General features: G+C 38.6%; 1 protein-coding gene across 2 annotated transcripts in view; it reads left to right on the top strand.

Moving 5' to 3' along the window:
• The window catches only part of PLCB1 (phospholipase C beta 1), a 660,986-nt gene that overhangs the window by 585,751 nt on the left and 48,686 nt on the right, over window positions 1-26,549 (top strand). The window contains exons 29-32 of one of the 2 annotated variants that reach the window (XM_028524212.2): window positions 79-168; window positions 621-678; window positions 1,648-1,734; window positions 7,710-7,827. In XM_028524212.2, coding sequence (XP_028380013.1) covers window positions 79-168; window positions 621-678; window positions 1,648-1,734; window positions 7,710-7,808 — 334 coding nt within the window. In that variant the 3' untranslated portion in view covers window positions 7,809-7,827. The remainder of the gene's footprint in view (window positions 1-78; window positions 169-620; window positions 679-1,647; window positions 1,735-7,709; window positions 7,828-26,549) is intronic. The other variant, XM_028524211.2, reaches the window with a different exon arrangement.

The raw sequence follows: 26,549 nt of genomic DNA, 5'->3' as shown, positions 1-26,549 counted from the left end.
TGTGTATATAAATGTGTTAAACACAAACTGCCATTTGATTTGCCTTTTTTTCCCCTTTTACTTCCATTTTGACTTCAGAGAAAAGAAGGAATTAAAGAAGAAAATGGATAAAAAGAGGCAGGAGAAGATAACAGAAGCTAAATCTAAAGACAAAAGCCAGATGGAAGAGTAAGGAGAAAGAGCCCTTCTCCCTACCTTTTACCTGGGGGTTATTTTATCCTGTAACAGAATAACAGGTTCTCAACCATGAAGACGCGCCTGTGAAATTTCTCCTCTAATTAACCTTTCAAAAGATCCCTTTTGTGAGGTTTGCAACCCAAAACTCAAAGAGCAGTTCAGAAAAGGACCTTGCAGATAAAGACTAAGTCAAGAGTGTCCCTCAGGAAAAGGCTAAATACTCACTTCTAATAATGTCAGGCAGCCTTCCCAGCATGTAGTGGAAACAGAGTTCGCCCTTGGCTATAAAATCTGACCTTTGTCCAGAGCTGGCACATCGTACATGCCTCACGGCAGTAATAAGAATGCTCAGAAAGTCTGTAAACTTTCACTTGGGAGTCCAAGACCCTCCTGTTTCTTGATGCCAGATGTGTTCATACAGTAATTTATTTATTTTCTTTTAGGGAAAAGACAGAGATGATCCGGTCATACATTCAGGAGGTGGTGCAGTACATCAAGAGGGTACGTTGGTTGTTAAAGATCAAAAGTTCAACCATGTAAATTTAAAGGTCTAATTCAAGAGAGGGGTTCGTGAACCAGCCAGCATCCCATCTCGTAAACAGAAAGTTGCTCTGTGGAGTTGTATGAAGTAGAAGGTTTCATAAGCAGGGAGAGGGTGGGAAAAGGAGGTTAAAGAGTGGATTATGACAGGCAAGGTCACCTTCACTTAGGGGAAGGCTGCATTTTTCTCAGGCAGATGACCTTCTTAAGGCTGACATTCCAGACTGGTTTAAAATTTCATTCATGGAAGAGGCTGATATAGCAGTTAGGTTAAATATTAAGTCTTCGTGGGGCTTAGCAGAAGTGACTCCATTTTGTGCCTGCTGTTTCATTTTATCCGTTAATCCCCCTCTCCTTTGCAAACCATGTGTGAATGTTGGACAAGCACACTGTGAGCCTCTGGAGGAAAACAAGCCTTGCTGCATCAATTTGCCACCAGCAACAGGAAGAGCTGCTTCACAGAGCAGATACTCCATAACCAATGTTTCTGCAAGTCTCATTGCAAACCTGTATCAAAAAGGCTCACTGAAAGATAGATGTCAAGAACCACGTCCAAGTCAGGAACCCAGAAACATGATGTGGATGGAGATTTCCCCAAAATAGCATTAGCTGTCATCAGTGGTAGAAAAGGTGACAACCTCCAGAGTCCACTATATTTTTTTCAAATTAAAAAAAAATTGTTATTATGGAAATTTTCAAATATTAACAAAAATGTAAGAGCCATGTAGTCTGTCAATCACCCACCGTCATTCTGGAGTCCCCGTCACCCAGCCTCAACACTTCGAAGCTCTGGCACCTGCAGGGGCAGTTCCTGACCAGGGCAGGAAATAATGCAATGTTTGCCACAGGTCTGAACAGCTTGTTATTTTTTCTGGAAACAGTCACTTGAACATTTAGATGCTAGTGACTTCCTTTGTAACTTTCTTGTAGTTAGAAGAGGCACAAAGTAAACGGCAAGAAAAACTCGTAGAGAAACACAAGGAGATACGTCAGCAGATCCTGGACGAGAAGCCCAAGGTAAACGGAACTAAATAATAACACACAGTAGTTTCATTGTCTTTCCATCCAATTAGAATAAGACCTCCCTAGTTCATGTACTGTGTCCACAAAATCTCAGATTGTGTCTCACATGTGAAATTTAGGGATCTTTTTCTATGCTGGTTAAAAATCTTTATAGCAATACTCAATAAGCCTTTATCATCAACTGGTGAGGTTTAAAAACTGCAAATGCCCGGAATCCAACTCTGGAGATCTGGTTTTAATTATTCTGTGGTGTGAATTAAGCAAAAGTATTTTTGAAGAACCCTGGCCCCTCTCCCCTGCCAAAATAGAATTCAGAGATTAGCTAAACCTTTGGGCTTTAAATGTCTGATGTAATAGTGTAATGGCAGACTCTGTCCAGCAGAGGATGTCCTGTACCAACATCACCGTGGTTTTTATCTAGCAAAATATTCTCATAATGAAGAAAAAAGCAAATCTTTTTTCCCTATAATAACAACTTATTGGGGCTCCACTTTAGAATTACCTCTGTTTGTATATTTGTCAAAATCGATATTGTATGACTATTAGCTTTAAGCAAAGTGAACATCTATAAGTCAAATATTTTAAGTTGGCAGACAGCATCTCAGTTTTAGATCATTCCATCCATTTTGATTCATCAAGGAGTATATTTCTATTTGTGAAAAATGTGCTTTTCATTTTTTCTGTTCTTTGATCTTCAGTTTCAAATATCTGCTTTAAAAGTTACTGGTATTTCATGAAAGTTCTTTTTAAACCTTCAAAGTTCAAAAGTGTTCACTTTGTTTCATTATATTCCATTCATTAATTTACTTCTTATAGATTTCTTGTGGTTAATTCTAAATATATTTTGGGGTTATTTCTGCTCCTCTTTTCATATTTGTTACCTATGACATTTAATATTTTTGGCTCCTAAAGTTTTACATTGGGTGATATAGATTCTCAAGCAGTAATAAAAATCTGAGAATTAATCATTACTTAGATATGCTGCTAATTTTTATGTTTTTTATATAAACATACAATTTAAATATTCTTAACCACCCTCTTGTTTATTATGCATTAGTAAAGTGGAATAAATTTTAACATGATTTTGGAAATTATTGTGCTTTCCACTTAGGATTGATCTTCTAAAAATATTCAAATATTTTGAGCAAAAGATCCAGGTTCAACAAAAAATTAAGAAATGCCTTAACAATACTCAGTCCCAGGTGATATATTCAAATATATACATTTTCAATCCGTGTTGTCTTAATTCAAATTTGTCATTACTTTGTACACTGACATAATATCCTTAGCTTATGATCGATACCTTATTAGCCAGTTTTTATATTTCTAAAAAAATCTATCTTGGAAAATATTGTTATTCCTACAGAGTCTTATTTTGCTGTTTTGTTTTTGGTCCCCAAAAATGTCAACAATTTTACTCATAGATAAAATGGAAACACAAATATGTTTAAATTGCATAACTGTCAATAAATAACCCTACAAAGATTTTATATTATGCTCTAGGTCAACGTGATTAAAAACAACTTTAACAAGTGTTGAAATACCTTTTAAACACCTTTATTGGATACAACTGAACATTAGAAGAACTAAGAACTACTAAACAATTTTTTATTCAGCAACAGCTTTACTATAAAACCAATGAAAATTGGCTTAAAAATAAAATTCAGTAAGTCACATTACTGGAAGTTCAGAGGTATGCAGTTAGAAGAATTGTTAGTTTGGTGGCTCAACAACCTCATCAAAATCCAGGTATTTTTAGAATGTCCACTGTGCCAGAGCCACAAGATGGCTGTCACAGCTCCGTGCACCACAACCCTACATAAAACCATTGAAGGGCAGAAAAAGCAATGCCTTTGTCCTTTACAGGTTGGGGAAAACCTTCCTGAGTCTCCCCAGTAGGCTTCCCCTCATTGGCTTGTGTTACCCCATATGCTTTTCCCTAATCCAGTCATGTGTAGGAGAGTGTAATTTTTATGATTAGTTTGGAGTAACTAAGACTCACATAAAAGCTTCTTCTCAGTTCCATGGTCACGAGGTACTTGAACTTCACTGTTTTCTTATCAAAGAAATAGATAGCAATTGGGTAGATAACTAACAGTATATGCTACTACCATATCTACAGCAATTTTAAAATTTCTTTCTTGGCCTCTTGGAAAGGGATCTGAAGTGTTTCTATGAATTTGTAGTAATTATGTTGCTTTCATTTTTGTACTGTATATAGCAATCAATATGATTTCTCTTTGCTTTTCATCCATGAGGTTGTTCTTATGACCATCTTACAGTGTCTGGATTTGAAGGTTGCTCTTGAAGATTGTTGGTTCCATGTCAAACTACAGCATTTATTGAGAGGTGTTCTTCAGGGCTTAAAAACGTTGGGCTTTGGAACCATGATAATAACAGCAATGACTACAAATACTGTAGGACATGGTAGATAATAAAGGGAAATAACCATGATGAGAGGGCGCAATAATAAACACTGGAGTAAAACAATAAGATCAAGTGTAGGCCATGTGGGGAAAGATCAAAGCACAGGATGACAAATGGAGGCAAAGGAAAGACCAGGCCAGCGTAGCAGTCAGCACACACCTGCAGTTATTGGACGTGGACCAGAAACAGAATAGCACTGGCTTCGAAATAATCCCTCTTCACATTCCGTTTTGAGATGGCCTTTGAAGCTTGACATAGATTATGAGGGAAATGAATAAAAGCAGAAAAACAATAGAAAGAGGAACAACTCAAGAAAATGAACCTGACCAACAATATCCATAGCTGAATCAGTTCTGTTCAGTCAGAAAAATGTGAAGGCTGGTGATTTTATGACATTTAGTGGTTTTTGAATTGTTCCATCAATGAATGTTGGGCAAGGAAATTGAGTTGACACTATAGTAGGTAATATTAAAGAAGTTGCAAACTTCTCATAAAGAGGAAAGCAAGCCAAATCTTGCCAGAGTTTACTGAGCGAACCAGAGTCCCTCCTCAGTTTTCTATTTCCAAATAGAAAACGATAATGGCTAATTTTTTGTAGTGTACAGCAAAAATGTACACTACATGGCATCATATTTCTTCCCATTTGTCAGTTTCTTTTGTCATATTGTCAAATCTTATTATTTACTTCCTCTTCATCCACTTGTTTAACTAATGTAATAATGTGTTCTATGTTCCTAACCTCCACCTAAACAGGGAAGAAGCTCTTTTTACATCCTTAATTTCTGCTACTATTTTGAGCTGTTCTGAACCCCAGTCACAATTTGTATAAGTTCCCAAGCCTTTGGTAACCAAACCACTCCTTTAAAAGTGAAAAACAAATATAAAAAAAATTAACAAGAGAAATTAAAAAATCCAATCCTGAAAAATAACAGTTCTAATGTGGCAAGGAGTTTGGCTAGACTTACAGCAAGATACAGATGATGATTAATTCAGAGTGTAACTCTCTAACCTTTCACTCAACTATGCACTTATGATGGGGAAGGATCAGCTCACGTTCCCAGCACTTCTGTTATCCTGCAACAGGATAGTCATCAGACAGTATGCCGCAATCAAAGCCATTTTGTTTCCACATGGACCAAGAACTTCTGTCCAGCTGGTCCATATTTGGTTAGGAGACCAAATGCAGCCAGCCACAATGTGAACGTTTACTTTAATGTGTCCCACTTTGTGACACACACCAGGACTTTTTTGTATGTACCTGTCATTTTGCCAACACTAATTAGATATTTATTCCCAATATCTCTCATTTGTTTTTAAAGTCCTGCTTTGGTATGACAAGGATAATGAAAATAGTCTAACATACATACCCTAAACAGTTTTTAAAGCAGAAAATGTAAAAATGTAATTGATCTAAAGAAACCACTACCTGATTTTACCATGGCTTTCAACATTGTAAGGAGGAGAATGGCCAAACTCAAATTGAGAAAAATGTTTGCCGGTAGAATCCTAAGGAGGAAGTGTGTTAGGTGCTTTGAAATATTTGAAGAAGCAATATGTGGACACAGAGATGAGGCCATTGTAAAATGCAGGACCACGGGGCTGAAAAAAACACTGGAGAAAGTTTCAGTTCAAAATAGGAAAACTGTTTCTAAGAGCAAAATTCACCTGCTGTATTGTCCATGTATTGTGCCTAAGGCCAAATTAATTTAACGAATCTACTACCCGGAGTCCTGCTTATCCATCAACAAAAATCAGCTGACACAAGTCTCTGCACTTACTATAATCATTGGTTGAGAACAGTCTTTGAATTTAACAAAGAGGTCTTGGAATTTGTGGATGAAATCAAGGTTCAAATAATATTTTCATATTACAGAGTCTTACCAAAATCTGTGATAGAAAAGTGAACAGTTCATGATGTTTCTGATGGTTTGAATGGATTCTTCATTCGTTACCCTCTGTAGCCATCATATGCACATGCACACACATTTGTACACAACGCTATCAACTGTGCACAATCGGAGAAAAGGCTCATGTGTTTAATCAGGCTGGCATCAAAATGGATTTGCTCAAGCTAATTACACTAGTGTATGGAGATCCATGTCTGTAAGCAGAGCTGGCAGCATGCACGTTTTCAGTGATGGGTAGACAACATGAAATGTATTATGTTCTAGCTTCAGTTTTTCTATCTCCTCTTCTTTGAATCTTTCATATTATTACAAAAAAAACTAGTCTTTCTGTTTTGGGAAATAGATAACAAGCTATCACAATTCTTAGTATTGTGTCTTTCTTTCAGATGAAACCAAAAAACCCAAAACTTGAAAATTACTATGAATCATTTGACACCTCTTTATAATTGTTAATGTGCCAACTGCAGTGCACCCACCCTAGCCAAAGCCACTGCCATCTGTCTCCTGGACTTCTAAATAGCCTCCTAACCGGGTTCCTGCTTCCACATGTCCGCACTCACAATCTTGTCCCAACACAGCAGCCAGAGTCATCCTTGTACAACATAAGTCAGCTTACTCCTCTATTCCAGACCCTTCCGTGGTTCCAGGCTCTCTCAGAATAAAATTCTACAAGGTCCAATGTTATCTGATCTCACTCTGCTGCAGCATCCTCTCTTTGTTTCCTCATTGACCTCCCTGCCCCAGCCACACTGGGTTACCTGCTGGGCCCCAGCAAGCCAGGACACGCCCACTGTGGGCTGTTGTATAGACCCTCTCCTCTGCCCACAATGCTCATCTCCCAAGTGTCTGCTTGGGCAACTCCCTCCTGCCTTTCAGGTCTTTGCTCAAATCCGACTTCTCCAAGACACTGTCAGCGACCAATTTACTTAAATTCGCAACCCCTCCACCGCTCTCCCGTCCCTGGCATCTTGTCTCCTTTTTAGTCTGTCCTATTTTCTGGTTTTCACAGCATTTATTATCTTTTCTTGTTAGTCATTTACTTCTTCCTTAAGTGTGGGTCCTTCCCCAGTAGAATGTAATCTCCATGAAGGCAGGGGCTTTGACTATTTTGTTCAGTGATGCTCTCAAGTTCTGGGCACCTGAGAACAATCCCTGGCACATAGTTGGTGCTTAATATGTAGATTTTGAACAAATGACTTACATAGAGGGCTAGTAAAATTAACTCTGTGTGTGAAAAAGAAATAGTTCTCTGTCTTTGAGAGAGAAAAGCATAGACATTGAGCCCAGACTCATCGGGCTGCATTGTTAACTGCTGTCAGTGATTCAGTACAATTTTTTCTCAGGTTTCTTGACAGTAGTAGAATCTTGTGGAGAATTTCTCAAAAGTAATAGCTGCGACCATCTTTAACATCTAATGCCTGCAGAGAGCAGGGAAGAACCAAGGAGGGTTCAGTGGCCAGTTCCCTGGCACATGTGGTGCGGAGTGTTGGACGAGATAAAGGAGCTGGAGGTTTTGAATCTCCATTTGAGAAGGCACTCCCAGAAAACTCCCAGTTAAATAATTTGAAACAACAGATGACTTAGAGATCAATTTCAATGCCACCAAAATGACAGCCTCCCTTTTTCTTCACACAGGGGGACGATTCCTCCTCATTCTTGTCGGAAAGTTGCCATGAGGATCCCTCTGTTTCCCCCAACTTTACTCCCCCCAACCCTCAAGCTCTCAAGTGGTGACCACCGTCCTTCCGGCCAGGTAGGACTGGATGGGAGGGGTCGCTTCTGAGAGAAGGGTGGCACGTGGCCATCCCGTGCACAGGCATCACGGACTTGCTCCTTTGTTCTTCACCCCCCCCTTCTCCACAGTCCCATCATTTTTCTGCTCCAGTTCCCAGCCACACGCACAATGCACTTCACACGTCTGCTTGCTGTCCTCTGGCATTTATTTCTTCATCAGTGTTCTCTCTCTTTGTGACACAAATTCCATTCTTACATATTATCTTCTTCCCCTTTCTTCTCTTTGTTTCTCAATTTACAAAACTGGCTCCCCTTTTGACGTTGGTCTTTCTCACTTACACTCACACTATTATTTCCACATTTGAAACATTAAGTTTCTACCTCTCACAGCACTGGTTTTACCACAACCTTATCTTAAAGTCCAGTGGGGCTAAATTAGCTTTCAGGGAGTCTTCCTGACCCATTCCACTCAAGTTATGACACCCTCCTTTTAAAAAATCAAACCAAAATCATTGCATTCCCACATGGTATTTTGAGTTAAAGGATATCTCAGAATTTCTTGATTCTCTGCAATCAAGAGCTCTTAAAAATGCCCAACTAATAGGGATGCTTGTGTCCATGCCTGCTAGTTGGAGCAAAATGAAACTTGAAACTTACAGAGGACTAGAACTCGCTACAGGAGATGCATCATGAAATCTATTGTATTTCTTTTGCTAATAAGAACTGGCCAAACCCATTCTAACAGGTGTGCATACTAGGAGGCAAAAGAGGGATTACTGTGGTCATAAAAAAGCAAACTTCTGTTCTGAGGTATTGAAACTAGAGTTTTACAGTGAGGATAACAATGTTTTTGTCTTTAAGCACTTGTTGATCTGTGAAGCAGTACAGTTTAGAAATATGTCAAAGAATTAGAGAAAACAGCAATTTTACTCAGGAATAAGTATAAGTTCTTCCTCTTTCTCTGTGTCAATTGCCACAAACAATGATTTTTCATACTTTAATGACGATATGAATTATCCAGAGATCCAATGAAAATGCAGATTTGGATTCAGGAGGCCTGGGTGGGCCCTGAGGTCTGCATTTCTGCCTGGCTCCCAGGGGATGCCCTTGCCACTGCATTTCCATGGACCACATCTGCCCGGCAAGAATCTAGTGCACATCTGCCTTTCGGCTAAAAGGACAAGCTTTAATCTGCCTTCATGGTGCTTTATTGCGTTTAATTTTTTGGCCTAATTATGAGCCTGACCCTTTGATATCTCTTTATTGTCTACTTCTGACTATGACAATGATAAGAGAGAGTCAGAGGGTGTCATAAGAGAGCAGAGTCATAGCTGAATTCTGTCCACATCCTCCCTGTCCACTCCCCAAGTGCATCTTGCTCCCTGGGGACCTTGTGGCCAAGCCCACATTGCAAGCTGGGGCAGAGGGGAGGGGAGTGATGCTGATTTCTTCAGGAAGGCATCGGCAAGACCTTGAAATTGTCTTCTTCATTTGACTGTAAATATTTTAGCTGTCTCTTAAATCATCAGTTATAAGCATCATTGGATTTTTTTTGTTGCACTGGTAACTCTTGGTATTTTTTAAAGGTATTGTGAAACATCTACTGTCGCAGGTAGAATATTAAATTCTCTCAGAGGAGATAAATTACAGTGGAGCTCAGGACACAGGTGTTGGGTATTGGTTTTTGAAATAAATGGGATAGGAGCATAAATGTTACATTTTTGTCATCTGCTCTATCAGGCTTGTGATGGCTGGTTCACAACATGTATTTCCTTCAGACTGGCAACTGAGTTTCCTGCTTAGCAAAAATATTTATTTTCAAAGGAGATAGATATTCTCACAATACCTGGATATTAAAAAAAACCTTCAATCACATAATTTGGTGCCTTTAGCTTCCCACATAGAAAAGGCAACATAAAAATAAACCAATTTCACACTTTCTGTGGAAAAATAGGCCTTATTTCAAAAACAAAAAGAAAAACAGTATTTTATCTTTGAAAAAGAACAAAGAGTTCTTCTTTCATAGCAATATTTGAAAAGTACATTTTGTACCAAGTTTAGTATTTCCTCAAATGTTTCTTCCTCACCTTAAAAAGCTACATGGACCCCTGGTTGGCGTAGCTCAGTGGATTGAGTGTGGGCTGCGAACCAAATCATCACAGGTTCGATTCCCAGTCAGGGCACATGCCTGGGTTGCAGGCCACGGCCCCCAGCAACTGCACATTGGTGTTTCTCTCTCTCTCTTTCTCCCTCCCTTCCCTCTCTGTCTAAAAAATAAATAAATAAAATTGTTTTGTTGAAAACAAGACAAACAAATGAGCAAACTAGAACTAGAGACTTGGAAATAAAGAACAAACTGACAGTGACCAGAGAGGAGGGGGGAGGGGCATAAAGGGAGAAAGAAGAGGAAGGGACAAGCAAAGGAACAGGAATAGAGGACTCTTGGGCACTGACAATGGGGGTGTTGACTGTGGAAGTGGGGGAGGGCGGGGTTGGGGTGAGCAAGGGGGAAAAAGGTGGGACAACTGTAATGGAATAACATAATTTTTAAAAATTTAATTTGAAAAAATGAATGGTTTAAAAAACATCACATTTGTCAAAAAATATTTTTTTCTTACTCTAAGATTGATCCCAAAAATATTCATTGCATAAATACTTGAAATTTCACACTTTCAATTTGTGAATGCAAACCTCATTGTTATTGGCTACAGATTAATAGGTGAAGCTGAGCAGGCTAGTCACCTTTTTAACCTGGGTAACTTCTATTTTTTAAACAAATACTAATCACTATAAAGCAAGATTTATAGTGATAATCATTTCTTTTCAAATGAAACGGGGTGTTTGCTCATTTTGTGTATGTATAAATCTTCATATAAAGAGCTGTAGAATGACCAACTTCTAAAAATACTGATGCTGGAGCACTGGGAATTATACATTTATGCCAAGTATATTTAAGTGTCTGCTTTATTCTAGGCTCTGCCAATTTCAGTAGGGAGCAAAAAAGAGCAAAAACACAGTCCCTGCGTGCTTTAAAATAATAAAGAGCAATTAGAATCCATAGAAAGGCATTTAAAAATGATTTTCCCTGGCACTTAAATAATGAAAACAGTAACAACTAACATTTAGTGAGTACTCACACTACTAGTAAAACATCTTCAGAGCACATCACATCATGTGTACTTTCTTATTCTTGCCATTATGCACTTGAGGAAATGAGGGTTCCAAAGGTTAATGAACTTTACTGAGGTAAAATAGAGAAGTGCCAAACTTTGAGGACCCCTGTGTCCTTCAGCTTTCTTAGTAAATACCGGAGGCCGTGATTATATACTCTACGTGTCAGAGGTGTGGTATCTCCCACATTTCACAGGGAGGTAAGCCCTAAGGGTATGCCCTCCAGGCCTCAGAATTCTCATCTATAAAATGGAGAGAACACCAGCCCCTCTGATGAAGGAATCAGCTCTCTCTGAGTGGTGACAAGAGATAAACTCCAGTCCCATGAACCAAATGCTGCTTTATTTGCTGGTGGCATACCCCAGACTCTATAATATCACAACAAAATCTTGCCAGGGATTTAGCCCCAAAACTGGTCACAACAGCAAGAGGAATTAGACATCATCGGCAAGATGTTCAAGCTTCTCAATACCCTTTGTTTTCCAACAAATGTCTTGGAGAAAGAACATCTCCCAGGGCTAGATGCTGGGAAATCTCCAGCCCTGTGAATACAAATTCTACCTGTAGGAAGCTATTACTGGCAGCCAGCAGCTCCTGTCGCTGAGAAGCAGGCAGCTCATTCCCGTGTTCATCGCCTCCAGTGGAGAAGTACAGCCAAGCAGAGAGGGAGATTGTGAGCCCTTGGGTAGCCCACACACATGGGTGAAAATGCTTTCAATGTAACCTTCCCTGTCTCTGGCTGCTCTAAAGCATCAGGACTGAGGACAGACACCCTAGCCCCCTCCCAATCTTGCCGTTTCTCCTCCCTCCCTTCCTTTCCACCCACGTATCATCCAGCTTGTACGTGTGGGTGCTGAGTTCAAGACAGACGAAATGGGTTTGCTTCCCTTGAGATCCCTTCCCTCCTTCATCTCTCCACGCTCCCCTCTTAAATCCTTCTCTTCCTCCAGCCCTGGAACAGCATCCTTATTAAGTAAAACCCACTTCTCCCACTTGAAAACATGTGGCCTGAATTATATAAGAAAGGTGTTAGGGTATGCTTTGGGTACACAGGGTCTATTTTCTTTTTTTGTTGTTGTTAAGTAATTGTTTTTATGGTTTTGGTTTATTCGTTTAAATATTACTTACTCAGCCTCAGTATTTACCCCTGAGGTTACTAAACCTAAAGACACATATTGAAAGAGCAATGTCTCCTTGTAGATTGTATTAAATCTCAGTCACAGCATAGGAAGGGGCTTCCCCAGAGTGTGCAACAGACAACCCTGTCCTCCTTTTCCTCTGGAGTCAGAGTGAGGGCATCTGCTTTGGGCTACACTGTGAAAGATGTAATCAAGAAAAATTTCTGAGTATAGGAATATCTGAATACCTAAATACAATAGGCCCTTCGTATCTGTGGTTTCCGCAGCTGAGGGTTCAATGCAGCTGATGGAAAATATTAGGAAAACAAAAAGTTAATGTTGCTGATGTGTACTGTGTAGTTAGACCTATGATGGTTGCATCTGTACTGAAGGTGTACAGACTTTTTTTCTTGTCATTATTCCCTAAAGAATATATTTTAACAATTGTTTACAAAACACTTACCTTACATTAGGTATTTTAAGTAATCTAGAGATGATTTAAAATATGTGGGAGGATGTGTGTAGGCTATGTGCAAATAGTATGCCATTTTCCGTAAGGGACTTGAGCATCTGTAGACTTTGTTATCTGTGTGGAAGGGGGTGAGGGGCTCTGAAATCAATCCCGAGAGGAGACTCTGTATCACTTGAGAATCTATAAGTGTGCAATGAAGAGGCTGTCTGCCAGCAGAGAGTTGTGTAAGACTGGGTGACCTTTTTATGATCTCCTTTGAGTCCATGAAGAATACGATTAATTAAACTCAGAATTTTGCCACTAAAATAATAGGTATGAGATCCAGAGAATTCAAGGTGTTGGAGGACTCATTAAATAGGGTTGCATAAATATCATGCTGCAAGATTTAATGAGTCCATAGGGTCACTTATAGAACAACAGAGCAGAGATGACCTAGAAAAATAAATTAGAATCGATATTATGCTTCTGAATTAACAACTATAGATTGCTGTATTAACACCTGAGAGATGAAGTCTATAATTATATTTAATGATGGATGTTGGTGTTCCCATCCCAGGGAAAATGAAAATTGCTCATTTTTAGTTTTCTACTTGTCAATAATAAAAATAAATTTATGTGTGTGTTTATTTCTGTGGTCTCCAGGAACCATGAATGCTTTAAGTGGCTACAACTAGGTAAATAGTGTTTTTTTCTTTTATTAATTCAACTAATACTTATTGAATGCCTACTGTATAGCAGACACAAGGCTAGGAGCTTAGGAAACAAAACTATGCAAAAAAAAGAAACAACAACAACACAGGCTTCCCCCATACCTCAAATTGCCCACAGCCTAGTGCAGTTTTGTCCAGCAGAACTTTCTGCAGTGAGGGAAATGTTCCATGTCTGCAAGTTCAATGCAGCAGCCACTAGCCACAAGTGGTTACTAAGTATTTGAAATGTGGCTGATGCAACAGAGGAACTGAATTTTTATTTTATTTAAATGTAAGTGTAAATAGCCACATGTAGCTAGTGGCTAACAAGTAGACAGCAAAGGTGGGTAGCATGCTGAATCTCGATTTCTCATGTGTTTTTTACTTTTCTAAAAAGAATTTATGTTGGAACAAAACACTGTGATCATCATTATAACAAAGCCCTTTGCAGGGGAAAAAGGACTGACACATTTTTGGTTGAACCAAGGAGAGCTTCTGAGAGGCAGGAACCCTTGACCTACAGGGTTGAGCAGAAGTTTATCAAACAGAGGAGCAGACAGGAAGGAACTTCTGATGATAATGATAAAGCCTGAGGTCAAGTAGCATGTCACTGCTGTGGAATTGCTTGTAATTTCATTATTTACATATTATGTTAGTCTCCTTGGGTTGCCATAGCTAAATATCTCAGACAGGGTAGTCTAAATAACAGAAAATTATTTTCTCACAGTTCTGTAGGCTGAAGTCCAAGATCAGGATGCCAGCAGGGTATGTTTCTGAGAGGTCTCTCCCTAGACTTGCAGTTGGTGCTTTCTTGCTGTGTCCTCACATGACCTTGACCTGCACTTGGCACAGAGAGAGAGAAAGCTCTAGTGTCCCTTATCCTCCTTATAAGGACACAAGATCTGTCAGATTAGGGTCTTCAACATATGAATTTTGAGGGAACATAATTCAGTCTATAAAACATGTCATTCAATAAGCAAATATCTTTTTCTTTTTTAAAAAAATTTCTTAGAGGAGGAGATATATACACATCTCACACCCAGTTTACACAAATTTATGGAAAACTATCATCTATGGATCTTGCATCTGATTATTTTAATCGCTGCTTTTGATTTACCTGTTGATAGATAACATAGAGTTGTAGAAAATTAGCAAGCATAAAAACACCTACAGCTAAGTGTTCGCCTTTGAAAACTCAAATGTAATTAAATATTGCTTAAGCAAATTTTAATCTTAATGTTTTTTATTCTTTGAGGAGAAACCAATGGTGAGTGGGAGCTGGTCATACTGTCTCATAGGAACTCATTTTTTTAATATTTTTCAGGGATTCTGTGACCCAGTAGTTAGACACAGCCATTATTAAAAAGTAAATTATATGAAATTACAATTAAACAAATTATATTAAAAATGAAGACACCAAATACCCAAAACTCACCCTTTGCTGATTATCTAAGACATTTATTTCTCTATTGCCTGGGCTCTTGGTAATCTAGACCATGGTGTCTGCATGGCCACTACAACGGAGTGCAGTTGTGCGCCTCTCCCTCGCCGTTTGTACGACGTGGTCACTTTGGGGGTGGACATTGGCCATCGTGGGAATATTTACACCATGGCAACCAGTAAATGCTGTAAGTGAGGCTCTTGTCTGCCCTAGGAGAGCCACCTATTAAGTATTGATTAGCACACACCTTACTGTTTTATGGCATAGGGTTTCCCTAGTATTAATGCAGAGTTCCTATTGCAGCTTACCACAGTTGAAAACTTCTCATCCTTCATAAACAAAACAAAACTTTCTGTTGAATAGTGATATTTTAACTCTTTTAAACCTTTTATTCTGTGTTTCATGCATAAGAAAGGTGCCGTGCCACCTTGCCCTCCTAAGAACCCTCAAAACCGGCATGTAAAATATTTCAGAGACAAGAAAAGCCCCCCGAAACAAAACCTAGCATGGACAACATTTTTCTAACCCACTCAGCAGTTCCTACCTGAACATTGCTTCAGCTGTAACATAATATCCCTCTCACTGCTAATACTACCCTCAGCTAATACTAAGGTAACACTAAAAGTTTTAAGTGACAATAAACGAAATAGAATAGAAAAATGCAGGGGTAAATAACAGCTTTCATATTGATTTATTCTCTGCATGAAACATTTCTTTCCAATTTTGCCCTTTTATACCACTTCCAAAGGAGTAAGGGAGGTGGCCAGACATTGGAAATGAAATGCCACTTGACAGAATTCACATTTTGTCTTTTATAAAAAGTACAATTAAGTCATGTCTGTTGCCTCTACCATCTGAAACCCAGGAAGTTGGAGTGACTTGTCTAAGGTCACATAGCAAATAAGGGACAGCACTCGGTTTCCTGCTCTGGTCTTTCACTTCCAGTTGACACCACACCACATCTTGCCTTTGACTAAAACCCTGTTGGCTTATGATGCCTTTCATCACATTGCATTATGTCAGGTTGGTATGAGAGTGATTCTAGAAGAAGAAATTTCTACAAGTAAAAAGCTTAAATTATTAGAATTTTCTGTACTTTCTTCAGGTGTAACTTAATGCCAAAAATTTTGAAAATTATGACTCTAGGTTGAAGTTAAGCATAGGACAGATAAAATGGTTGGCATATAGAGGGAAAAAGAGGAGGGTCTCAGGACATATTTTCAGAAAATTCTTGATTTTAAGAGGCCTGATAGAGGATTAAAAGCCCAAAAGAGATAGAAAAGGGTCAACCTGTAAGGTGGGAGGAAAACCAGAAATTCCAGAAAAGCCAAAAGAAAAAAAAACCCTACCAATATGAAGGGAGTGACCCATAGTATCCATAGCAACTGAGTGGTGCAGAACAGTGTCCTTTGACTTTAGTGACCAGGAGGAGGTCATTGGTGTCCTTCGTATTAGTGATGTATCAGTGGAGGGGTCGGAGTAGGAGCCAGGTAAGAGTGGAATGAACAGGAGGTGAGGAATAGGCTCTTCAAACATTTAGACTTGAAGAGAAGCTGTAATCTGGAATAGTAATGGGGAACACAGGGAATAACGAGAAACCCATTTGAGAAGAGATTAATGAGTACTTCTCACTTATGGTCCTGTCTAGGTCATCATGAGATTACTATATAAAATGATTGCCTCTGAAGAATAGGGAAAGATGGCTTTCACTGTTAATGACTGGCAGAGTTGTGTTTTCCTGTGATGAATCAATGTTCGGTGGAAGAACAATATCTTAATGAGTGTGCAGCATAAACTATCAACAATGAAGGGTTTCCTTAGGTACTGTAAATGTTAGGCTGTTTTCTCTTGCTGTTTATATTTAGTACATTAACAATAATACTCACACAACATGCATCATGAACTTCAGAGCTGATCCAGGAATGTGCAGTCTGTGTGACCACTACACTAAAGCATCTATCAACTAAGAGGTCAACACATTTACCATCCGGTACTTAGATGTCACTCTGCCTCATACAGCAGTGAAATGGTTTTGCACATAATAAAGGGAAATGTTTTCTTTTCCCCGTAAAAGTATCCTCCTTCCTTCTCTGACCCTTCCAGGCTGAGTCACAACTCCAGGAAAGGAAAGCATGAGACTTCCTGAGGGAGAAGATCCTTATTAGTGAGGCAGAAATCTTGAAAAATTGAGATTTCAAGAGAAGAAGGTATTTCTCCAAATTCCTTTTGCTACTTTTACCACATAAGCCAGGCCTGAAAGGCTAGAGGTTTACTATATACATTCAACAATGAGACAAATCGGAATATGGCCATGGAGAAAGAGGGAAGCCCACTTCTACCAATCCCAGGAAATGTGGGAAGAAGAAGGGGAGAGAGAACAGAGTATGAAGTGAGATTTGCATGCAACTCTCTGGCTTTTAATCCTTGGGCCAAAATCTGGAAGCTTCTGAACAGGGCTCATGGCTCCCTGTGTCATGTGAGTCTTGGAAGGACAGGAAAGTACCTGTGTGCCACAGGGATGAGAAATGGTAGGTGCTGGGGGGACTGGTGGAAACCTAAGACCAAAACGAAAAAGCTCCCTCTGGTCAAGAGGACCAGACCAGAGACTCAAGCAGTGGCTGCAATTCAGTCACCCCAAATGGCCAGCAGCCACTTCACAGCAGAGACCTGTGAGGATATGGAGGGAAGCCTTGTAAGTCTTAGCCTACTGCCTTCTCTTCTCCCACTTTGAAGACACACTGAGGTCCATAATCGACTCAGCCACCACTTGGGGCAGCTAAAACTGGGAAGGACATCCTAGAAAGACTGAACTTTACCCAAAGAGAGTGATTCATGCAAGAAACTTTTAAAATCAGTCCTGGAGGAAGTGGAATTTTGAAGCAACTCTAAGGAAATAGTCTTATTTCCTTTAATAGTTAGAAAGGCTAGGACAACTTCCCTTTCTGTCACTGGAAATGTAGCTCCAACACCTCCAGGGAGAGTGGTTTGGGGAGGTGTTTCTGCTGTGGCTTAAATGACAACCCTTTCGGGGGCAGGCAGCTCAGGGCTGTCTGTGGTAGGCAGTGCCAGCCACTCAGAGCCAATTGAAAGGGAATGGGTCACCAGGGAGTTTTCTAACCTGATTGCAGGTTTCCTGGACACTGTGTCCTCTCCTGACCCAACACCTGCTGTGACAGAGAGGTGTTTGTAATGAGATGAATAACAAACAGTTTTGTAAAGGTTGGGTCACAGGGGACAAAAGGCACACTCGCTTAAGTGGAACCAGCCTTTTCCTGTTTTCTTTTATAATTTTTCTTCCAAAGGTTTTGTCAAAGCCTTTAAACTCACATTTTAAGAAAAAGAAACATTTGCTGTTTCATGGCTGAAATTTATGCTCAATTCTGCTGAGCTGTAACCAGAATTTGGTTTTTTTTTTTATGTCTGTTTTATATGTAAAGGCTCAGGATATGCTTCTGTTAAGATCAGTTCTAAAGTAAAATATTCTTAACAGACAAACTAATTGGACTAGCTCTTGACAGCACTTTGCTGGTGATATTTCCACAGATTTAGCCTACAGAAGTGTCCACGGGTGACATGTATGCCCCCACATGCGGAGTCAGCAGAGCTCCATGTGACCTGCAAGTCCGCTCTCTGCCCTGATATGACCATCAGAACTGGGGATCAGCTGGGTGTTTTAGAATTTTTTTTTCTTCTCCTTTAAACTTTGTTCCTAAGTATATTTTTGGCATGTTGGTCCATTTAGTCACAGTCATTTACATCTCTACAATTCCTCCATTTTTAAGTCTTCCTAGGAAACGTAAATGTGAAAAATGCTAGTAGGTGAGATTTTACAGGAGCCCAAGATGACGAGTAAAGACACCTAGAGTAGCCATCACTGCCATTGTTCTGTCCAGGATAGCAACGTTCTATCTAAAAATTAAAGCTAAGTTAGTTAGAAAACACAGAGGTTACATACTGAGAAATATTTTATCACCTAGATTTCTAATCTTGGAATTATAATACTAATCAAATAGAATGAGAAATTTAAAAAAAAAAACTAACAGTGGTGGATTTGAAAGTAGCACTATATCCCTCTGTCCATCCATCCATCAACCCATCCATAACTTGCCTTAAGATGTGTATACAAAGCCAGTGGCGGTTCTTAATAGCATAGTGTTAGTAAAACTATTAGAATGCAATATAGATGTTACCAGAGAAAGGACCTGGCTCTGAGCTGGTCTTTCCAGGGCCAGCCTATAGTGTGTGGGTTCTTCAAGTAGGAAAGATTTTACAACGCAAGTCCAGGTGACTATGAGGGTATGTTTATTAAAACTGGAGACAGTAAGACAAGGAAGGGCTTAGCATAGGGGAAGCAACAGAAGCCCTGACTGGTGTGACTCACTTGGTTGAGTGTCCTCCCATTTGGGGCACATGCCTGGAATCGGGTTCAGTCCCACTCAGGACACATACAGAAGGCAGTGGATCGATATTTCTCTCTCACATCAGTGTTTCTCTCCTCTTTCTCCCTCCCTCCCTTCTCTCTAAAAATACATAAATCTAAAAAAAGAAGAATAACAATAAGAAGCAACAAGACAGCCTAATCTGGGCTGCCTTAGCTCACAGGGAAGTCAGAAGGGGCCATGGGAACAGGTGCAGGGTTAGCACGGAATGAGCTGCCGCTGCCCGTTGCTCCCCTGGTTGTAAGTCTCATGGGATCCCTTACAGTTTGGGAGATGTGTGCTTGTAGCAGAAAAAGAAAGGAAAGAAGAGGGGAAGGGAATGACATGGGCTGTTCCTTGAAGGGAGAGTATGTGCTGGGTCCTTTACTTGAGGTTTTTCTCTCTCCCTTGTAGGTGAGAATCTTAGGGGATGTCTCAGGCGAGGGTTTCAGCTGGATATTCATCTGTTTTCCAGGTGTGTCCTGTCATAGTTGCGGTCTCTATTGATTGGTCAGTGGCAGAGAAGTGAGTTATTAGTCATAGCAGCTGGCCCTGGTGTAGCCCACCTGGTTTTGCTCTTTTTCTGGGCCTGGAGCTGAAATACAGCTGAGGCCTGAATATTATCTCTAGGGAGGTGACCTTCTGTATCTGGCTGTAAATTGTTCAGCCATTTTGTTCAGCCCTCTGGCTCAGTTTCCCTACTGCGCTTATCCTGGCTTCCTGTCCTGTCTCATAAGGAGAGGGCCCCTGAATAGACTTTTGTACTCTTTGAATTTTGTACCATGCACATTACCTATCTCTTAAGTTTGTTAACCCATTAATTTTTTTAACAAATTACATCTAGATATTATTAGGCACAACCTTATACCACGACACCAGCAAACAGATTCCAAGCAGGCACAACCCCCAGTGTCTTGTTGCACAGCTATCTCCACACCAGCTACTCAAGTATCTTATCCATTATATTAATTCAGTCCCCTTTGATTCCAAACCACATGCCTTCCTTCTCTGCCGTGCACATGGCAGGTAAATGTAATTCCCATTCTATTGCATCGTTTGTTCCAGTCTTCTTTCCTCTGTGTTCCTTTGTTTTCAGCTGCTATTAATTTTACACAAGTAAAAGCGGGAGGAAAGCATATTAATTGAAAAATTGATTCCACAATGCTGAGGGTTCTGTTTTCATTACCTTCAGTGTCCAGGAATGGTGTTTTCCCAGATTTGTTCTCACTGACTCACTAGAGGATTTTCCCCCTGGACTTCTGACATCTCGTGTTCAGACTAGTTAGTGCCTTGGTCTGCTATTTGCATTAGTCACACACAAATGTGTTGATGGGCCAGGAGCATGTTAAATTTATAATCATCAAACATGGGATAAAAGAGCTATTACTGACCTGGGCGAACTAAAATAGAGAATTTTTTAAAATTATGTAGACAATAAGAGATGCAAAGGGTTTTGAAATATGCCAGGCTGATACCTTCATTTAGCAAATGTTGAAAGAGGCCAGAGAGATCCACTTACAGGTAGAAGTAGGACCAGGCCAGATACTGAGTTTCCAGCCCTCTTACTTGGTTCTCCCAGCCTCACCCCCAACCACCCTCTTCTCCCAACATATTCCATATTAGTGAATTACAGTGCAACCAGTGGAAAGAAATTACCTATAACTATTTGAATATTAAAAAACTATCTGCTGATTATAACACAATTGAAAACACAGAATTGAAAGGAATTTCATTAGGCAATCTGGATACAATTTAAATTTTAAATATTGACAGTTTTCCTCTATAACAGCAATAATTTCTCTTTCTCATATGTTTATCTTTAAATATATAAAATATATGTGCATATATCTCTATATATTATATATAATGTAAAACATAGAAACCATAAAATATAGAATATTTATATAAACTGTGTATAAATATTCTTAAGGAATCTTGTAATTTCTGTGGGACAAATTCCTGAAGTGATATTTAAATGGTTTCTCATAAAATAATAGAGAAGAAAAAAAGAGTCAATGAGTATGAAAGAGGAGATAACTGTATATAGATCATCAGTATATAATTAGAAGGCAGAAGGCAAATGGATCTGATTTTGCAGAAAAAATAAAGGAGAAAGCTAAGTGCCCAGAGCACTGAACCCCAACAGAGAGAGGCACCAGAAAGAAAACCATATATCAAAAATATATGATAGGAAATCTTTTCACAACTGAAGAGCCTTCAATACCAGGCCAAAGGACCAGACTGATAGCCCAGCAACAGGAGAAAAATAAGGCACAGTAAGGCCCAAAGCTTGGAACACTAAAAACAAAGTATAATCCCTGAAAATTTCTAGAGAGAAAATTATAGGTCACAAATTGAAAGTCAAAATGGGGTCTGGCTTCTCTGTAGAAAATCTGGAAGTTTGAAGAGAATGAAGCCAAGTCTTCACAATTATCAAATGGAGAATTGTACATCTAGACTACTAAGAGAGTAGACCTCAAAAACATGTTATTCATGCAAAATACCATGCCACCTGTATATTTTTCTAAAATTCAAAACAAATTCTATGCTTCTGTCTGTTTTTGTACATGGATATGAATATAAATAAGAATAAAGAAATTCTGGGTTTTTTAACCATTGGTTTACTTTACAGAGGGGTTAGGATTGGGAAGATGGTCACCAGGTTCTTTACCCTTCGTGTGTTTCCATGTGTTTCTGGAAATAATGTATTTATATATTTTCTGGGTGATCAAAATTTTCTTAATTTTAATGTAAAGAACTCCATTACTGCTATGTTAGTTTTAAATGGGAGATTGCTTGAAATTTTAAGCTGTTCTCTAACTATTCATCTGAATCTAATTCTTTTAATTGCCTTCTTTCTGTTTCTAGCTTAAAAAATATGAATTTCAGGTTCAGAGGAGCCATCATAGTTCCTTAATATTATCACATTTCTGTTAATGAGCCTTCAAACTTGATTGGGTTTCAGTAGAATGACCAGTTCTGAAGCAATTCTAATATTATCTGTTTTAGTCAGCTATATAAAAACTCATTCTATTGCTGATATGATCTAAGATACAAAAACTTCAAAAAGCAAACCGGAGAGACCTGAGTTTCCAATAAAAAATTCTCTGTAACTTTGAAATTATGGCTAAGTGCATCAATAAATGGAAACAAAATGAAGCAATGCTCAAAGGACAAGGCTGAAGTGAAACCAGGTACCCAGAGAGGTAGACAGAAATGTAAAGCTGTCTTTCAACCTTGAAAGTATCTACCAAGTTCACATTGAGCTTAGATTTTTTTATGATGTGTGGGTAGTGAGAAAACAGGAAATAAAGCCAAAGTGAGGAGTCTAATGAGAGACCCCTACATAAACCTGAGGCTTCAAAGGGCCACGAAACTTCAATATGCATGAATTTAAAAATAAACCCATTTCTCAAGGAACTCCAAGAAAATTGTTGGTCTCAAAACTTGCTATTGAATAAAGGAAGAAAAATTCTTCTTGAGAATTTATGATCACAAGCTGTCCTTTATGTGGGTTTGAAGCCTGAATTCACACCACCCAACAAACTCAGGATTTAGTTTAAATGTTTCTCAGCCTGGAAATCCTCTAGACTCCTGGCATAATTCATCAGTTAGTCTATGAAAGAGCACATATTCAAACCAGCCTTTAAACTATTACTATAGTTAAAGTTCCAAGAAATACCAGTTCATCAAATCAATTGCAACTATTATAAAAATGTCTCTGAGTGAAATTCAGGAGAAACAAAAGACAACAGAACAAGCCCTATAAAAAGTTAATATTTTGAAATTATGAGAAACATAATGTTAAACAAGTACTTTCAAGATTGACAATATGAATAAAGAGAAGTTGATTTTAAAAAGTGGTAAAGTATATTTGAAAAGAAATTGATTTTCTATAAATAAAAATATACTTACATTTAAAATTCAATGTCTTATTTTAGCCATACAGAGAGAATTATTAAATTTTTAAAGGAGTTCTATAATGTTACCCAGAATATAGCAGAGTATCAAAGAGATAAGGGAAAATGGTGTAGAGATTAAGAGACATGGAGGATAAAGAAGAGGAGGTGTGTGAGGATAAGGACAGGAGGGTATTTGAAGAGCTGTGTTAGAATTGATGTAAGACACCAATGTCTAGAGTTAGAAATTCCAAGCAAGATATGTTTTAAACAATTCCATATCTAGATACATCATATGGAAATTTCAGAAGACCAATGACAAAGCAAATATCTTAAGAGCAACTAAAGAGACACTACTTTTAGAGAAATGACAATTAAATTGAAAATTGATTTCTCAGCAACAATAATAAAAGCAAGAAGACGGTGGGATTATATCTTCAATGTAGTGAATGAATGTATTTGCCAATCTAGAGTTTTATACCCAGAGAAAGTATCATGTACAACTGAAAGCAATAAAAACATTTTCAGCTCATCCCAGAATGACAAAGGATAATGGTGGTGGAGGGGTTGCAGCAGGGAGGGCTGAATGTTTGTCACCAGCAGATCTTCACTAAAGGAATTACTAATCTACATGCTAGTCAGAGGAAGTCTAAACAAAGACCAAAGAAAATTATAAATAGGTACATAGAACTAAATGAGCATTGACTGCATGAAATAATAATAATGTTTTATGGGGTTAAATTAAAAGCAAAATATAAAACAATATCATTTGAGATAAGATTTTTGGAATTAAAGTGTTTTAAGTCCTTGTGTCACTCAGGAAGAGGGTAAAGATATTGATTAACCCTAGGATGAAACATATTGAAATAATTTAGTGCCTCTAAAATAATAAAAAAGTATATAACTTCATATGTTTCAGAGGGAAAAAATCTGAGACTGGAAAAAGTAATCCAAGAGAAAGCAAGAAAAAAACAAGACACAAAATAAAATGAAAAATGAATCCATTAGTATGAAACCTAAAAACACATTTAAAAATTTTTATTTGTAAATAACAAAGATCGCCTTATTACAAATTCTGTAAGCTTAAAAGCCTGCAAAGTGTGTCGATATATTGCTTAGGAATACAAGCATAATAAACTATTACTTTTTAAAATATTTTATTTATTTACTTTTAGAGAGAGGGGAAGGGAGGGAGAAAGAGAAGGAGGGAAACATTGATTCGAGAGAGAAACATCAATGGGTTGCCTCTTTTATGTGCCCCGGCCAGGCCCCAAACCTCAACCCAGGTATGTGACCTGACCAGGAATAGACCTGGACATTTTTCGCTTTGCAGATGACCCCCAACCAGCTGAGCCACACTGGTCAAGGCAAACTATTATTTTTTAAATGTGGGAATGATAAACCAAAAAATGAAGACTGCCATTTCCTTTGAGGAATCAGGCAGAAGATGGAACCAAGGAGAGCCATAGTCGGAACTTGAAGCCCGGTATTTTGTAAACTGGTCAGTGGGTGTTTATTGCTTCATTTTATGAATATTTTATGTTCTTTAATATCTACTCAATATTTAAGAAACATAATTTTTTTAAAAAAGAAGAAAGTGAGTAGTCATCTTTGGTGGATTAATCATAATTTTGACAGATGGGATATTTTTCATATGTCAGCATCTTTAATATTTTTCATTATATTGAAATGATTCACCATAACTACATATAGAATGTGGAAAATAAACTCATTGTGATCAAACCACTAGCTTGCTTAAACCCTCTGCAGGTTTATCAGAAGATGTAGAGCCAAGTCCTGCTTCTCAGCAGGTTTCTACATGGCCCCTGGGTCCTCTCCCACCTGCCAGCCCCGTCTTCTGCACCATGCTCTAGCTATTCTGAGCCTACCAACAAGCCTATGCCTTTGCTTTCTGCTGCTAGGCCACTATTCCTCCAGATTTCCCTGTGACTGGTTTCTTTTCTTCAGTTCTCCGTTCAAATACTATCTGCATTTGGAGACTTTCTGACTACTGAGTAGGCTCTGTCTCCTTTCTCTGATTTACTTGTGGCTCTTCACTCTCAAATATCCTATTCATGAGGTTATTTGTTTATTGCCTGTCCCATCTCCATACAGGACTCACATCCCTTTTTTGTTTTTTTCCCAAGCTTTTGGCATATAGATACTCAGTTGAAATTTATGGAATAAATTACTATATTTTGCCTAATATTTGGGCAATAGAAAGTTAGGATGGATGGATGGATAGATAGATAATAGATAAATAGATAGATAAACAGATGATAGATTATTTTTAAACTTGGGAAGCAATAAAGTTCTTAGAGCCATTCATTCATTCAACAAGTATTTATTGAGTATCTCTATATGTTAGGCATTGTGCTAGATGCCAGAGATACAAAGCAAATAGGAAGGTAGCCAGGAACCTCACACTTAGAATAAGCTGGCCTTCAGTTGTTAGGAGCAGGGGCCTAAAATGGTCAGAGTAAATTTAGGACCTAAGCAATTTGGAGATCAATTTACTAAAGCACTAGGGGTAGGATTCTAGACGTTTATTTTTGCTAATTCTATAGTAATGCCTAAAGACAACATGGGGATTAAAGGATGAGAACATCAAAGATAAGAAGAGCTTTAGGACACAAAGCCAATCATTGCACCAACATCAGAGTTTCCACTAGCAAGCAAATGAAGACGGCAAAACATGTGTCTCTGGCTCAGTTTCTTAAACAATAGCCCTACATCTCCTCAAACACCTTCTCAGAAATGGCATTGAAAACCTCAGTTGGGGAAACCTTCTGAATTCCAAGACTGACTGATGAAATGATACTTCTACCTTTGATCTATGGCAATTAAGAAATGAACCCAAGAGAACAGAGAAGTCTCTTTAATTTTTTGGAGACATATGTTTTTTTATTTTTTAAATATTTTTATTGATTATGCTATTACAGTTTTCCCAATTTTCCCCCTTTATCCCCCCTCCACCCTACCCCCCAACCCTCCAGCATTCCCCCCCTCTTAGTTCATGTCCATGGGTTGTACATATATGTTCTTTGAGTCCTGTGTTTCCTATACCATTTTTTCTTTCCCTGTATATTTTATGCCTACTAATTATGCGTCCTTTCCCCTGTACCTTTCCCCACTATTCTTCCCTTCCCCCTCCCCACCGAACTCCCTCTGTGTGATGTCCCTTTCTCTGATTCTGTTCCTGTTCTAGTTGTTTGCTTAGTTTTTGTTTTCATTGTTTTTCTTTTCTTTTAGGTTCATTTGTTGATAGTTGTGAGTTTGTTGTCATTTTATTCTTCATATTTTTTATCTTCTTTTTTCTTAGATAAGTCCCTTTAACATTTCATATAGTAAGGGCTTGGTGATGATGAACTCCTTTAACTTGACCTTATCTGGAAAGCACTCTATCTGCCCTTCCATTCTAAATGAAAGCTTTCCTGCATAGAGTAATATTGGATGTAGGTCCTTGCCTTTCATGAGTTGGAATACTTCTTTCCAGCCCCTTCTTGCCTATAAGATTTCTTCTGAGAAATCAG

Source organism: Phyllostomus discolor, chromosome 9, assembly GCF_004126475.2.
Source record: "Phyllostomus discolor isolate MPI-MPIP mPhyDis1 chromosome 9, mPhyDis1.pri.v3, whole genome shotgun sequence".
NCBI classification, from domain to species: domain Eukaryota; kingdom Metazoa; phylum Chordata; class Mammalia; order Chiroptera; family Phyllostomidae; genus Phyllostomus; species Phyllostomus discolor.
This window is presented reverse-complemented; position numbering and strand designations above follow the sequence as displayed.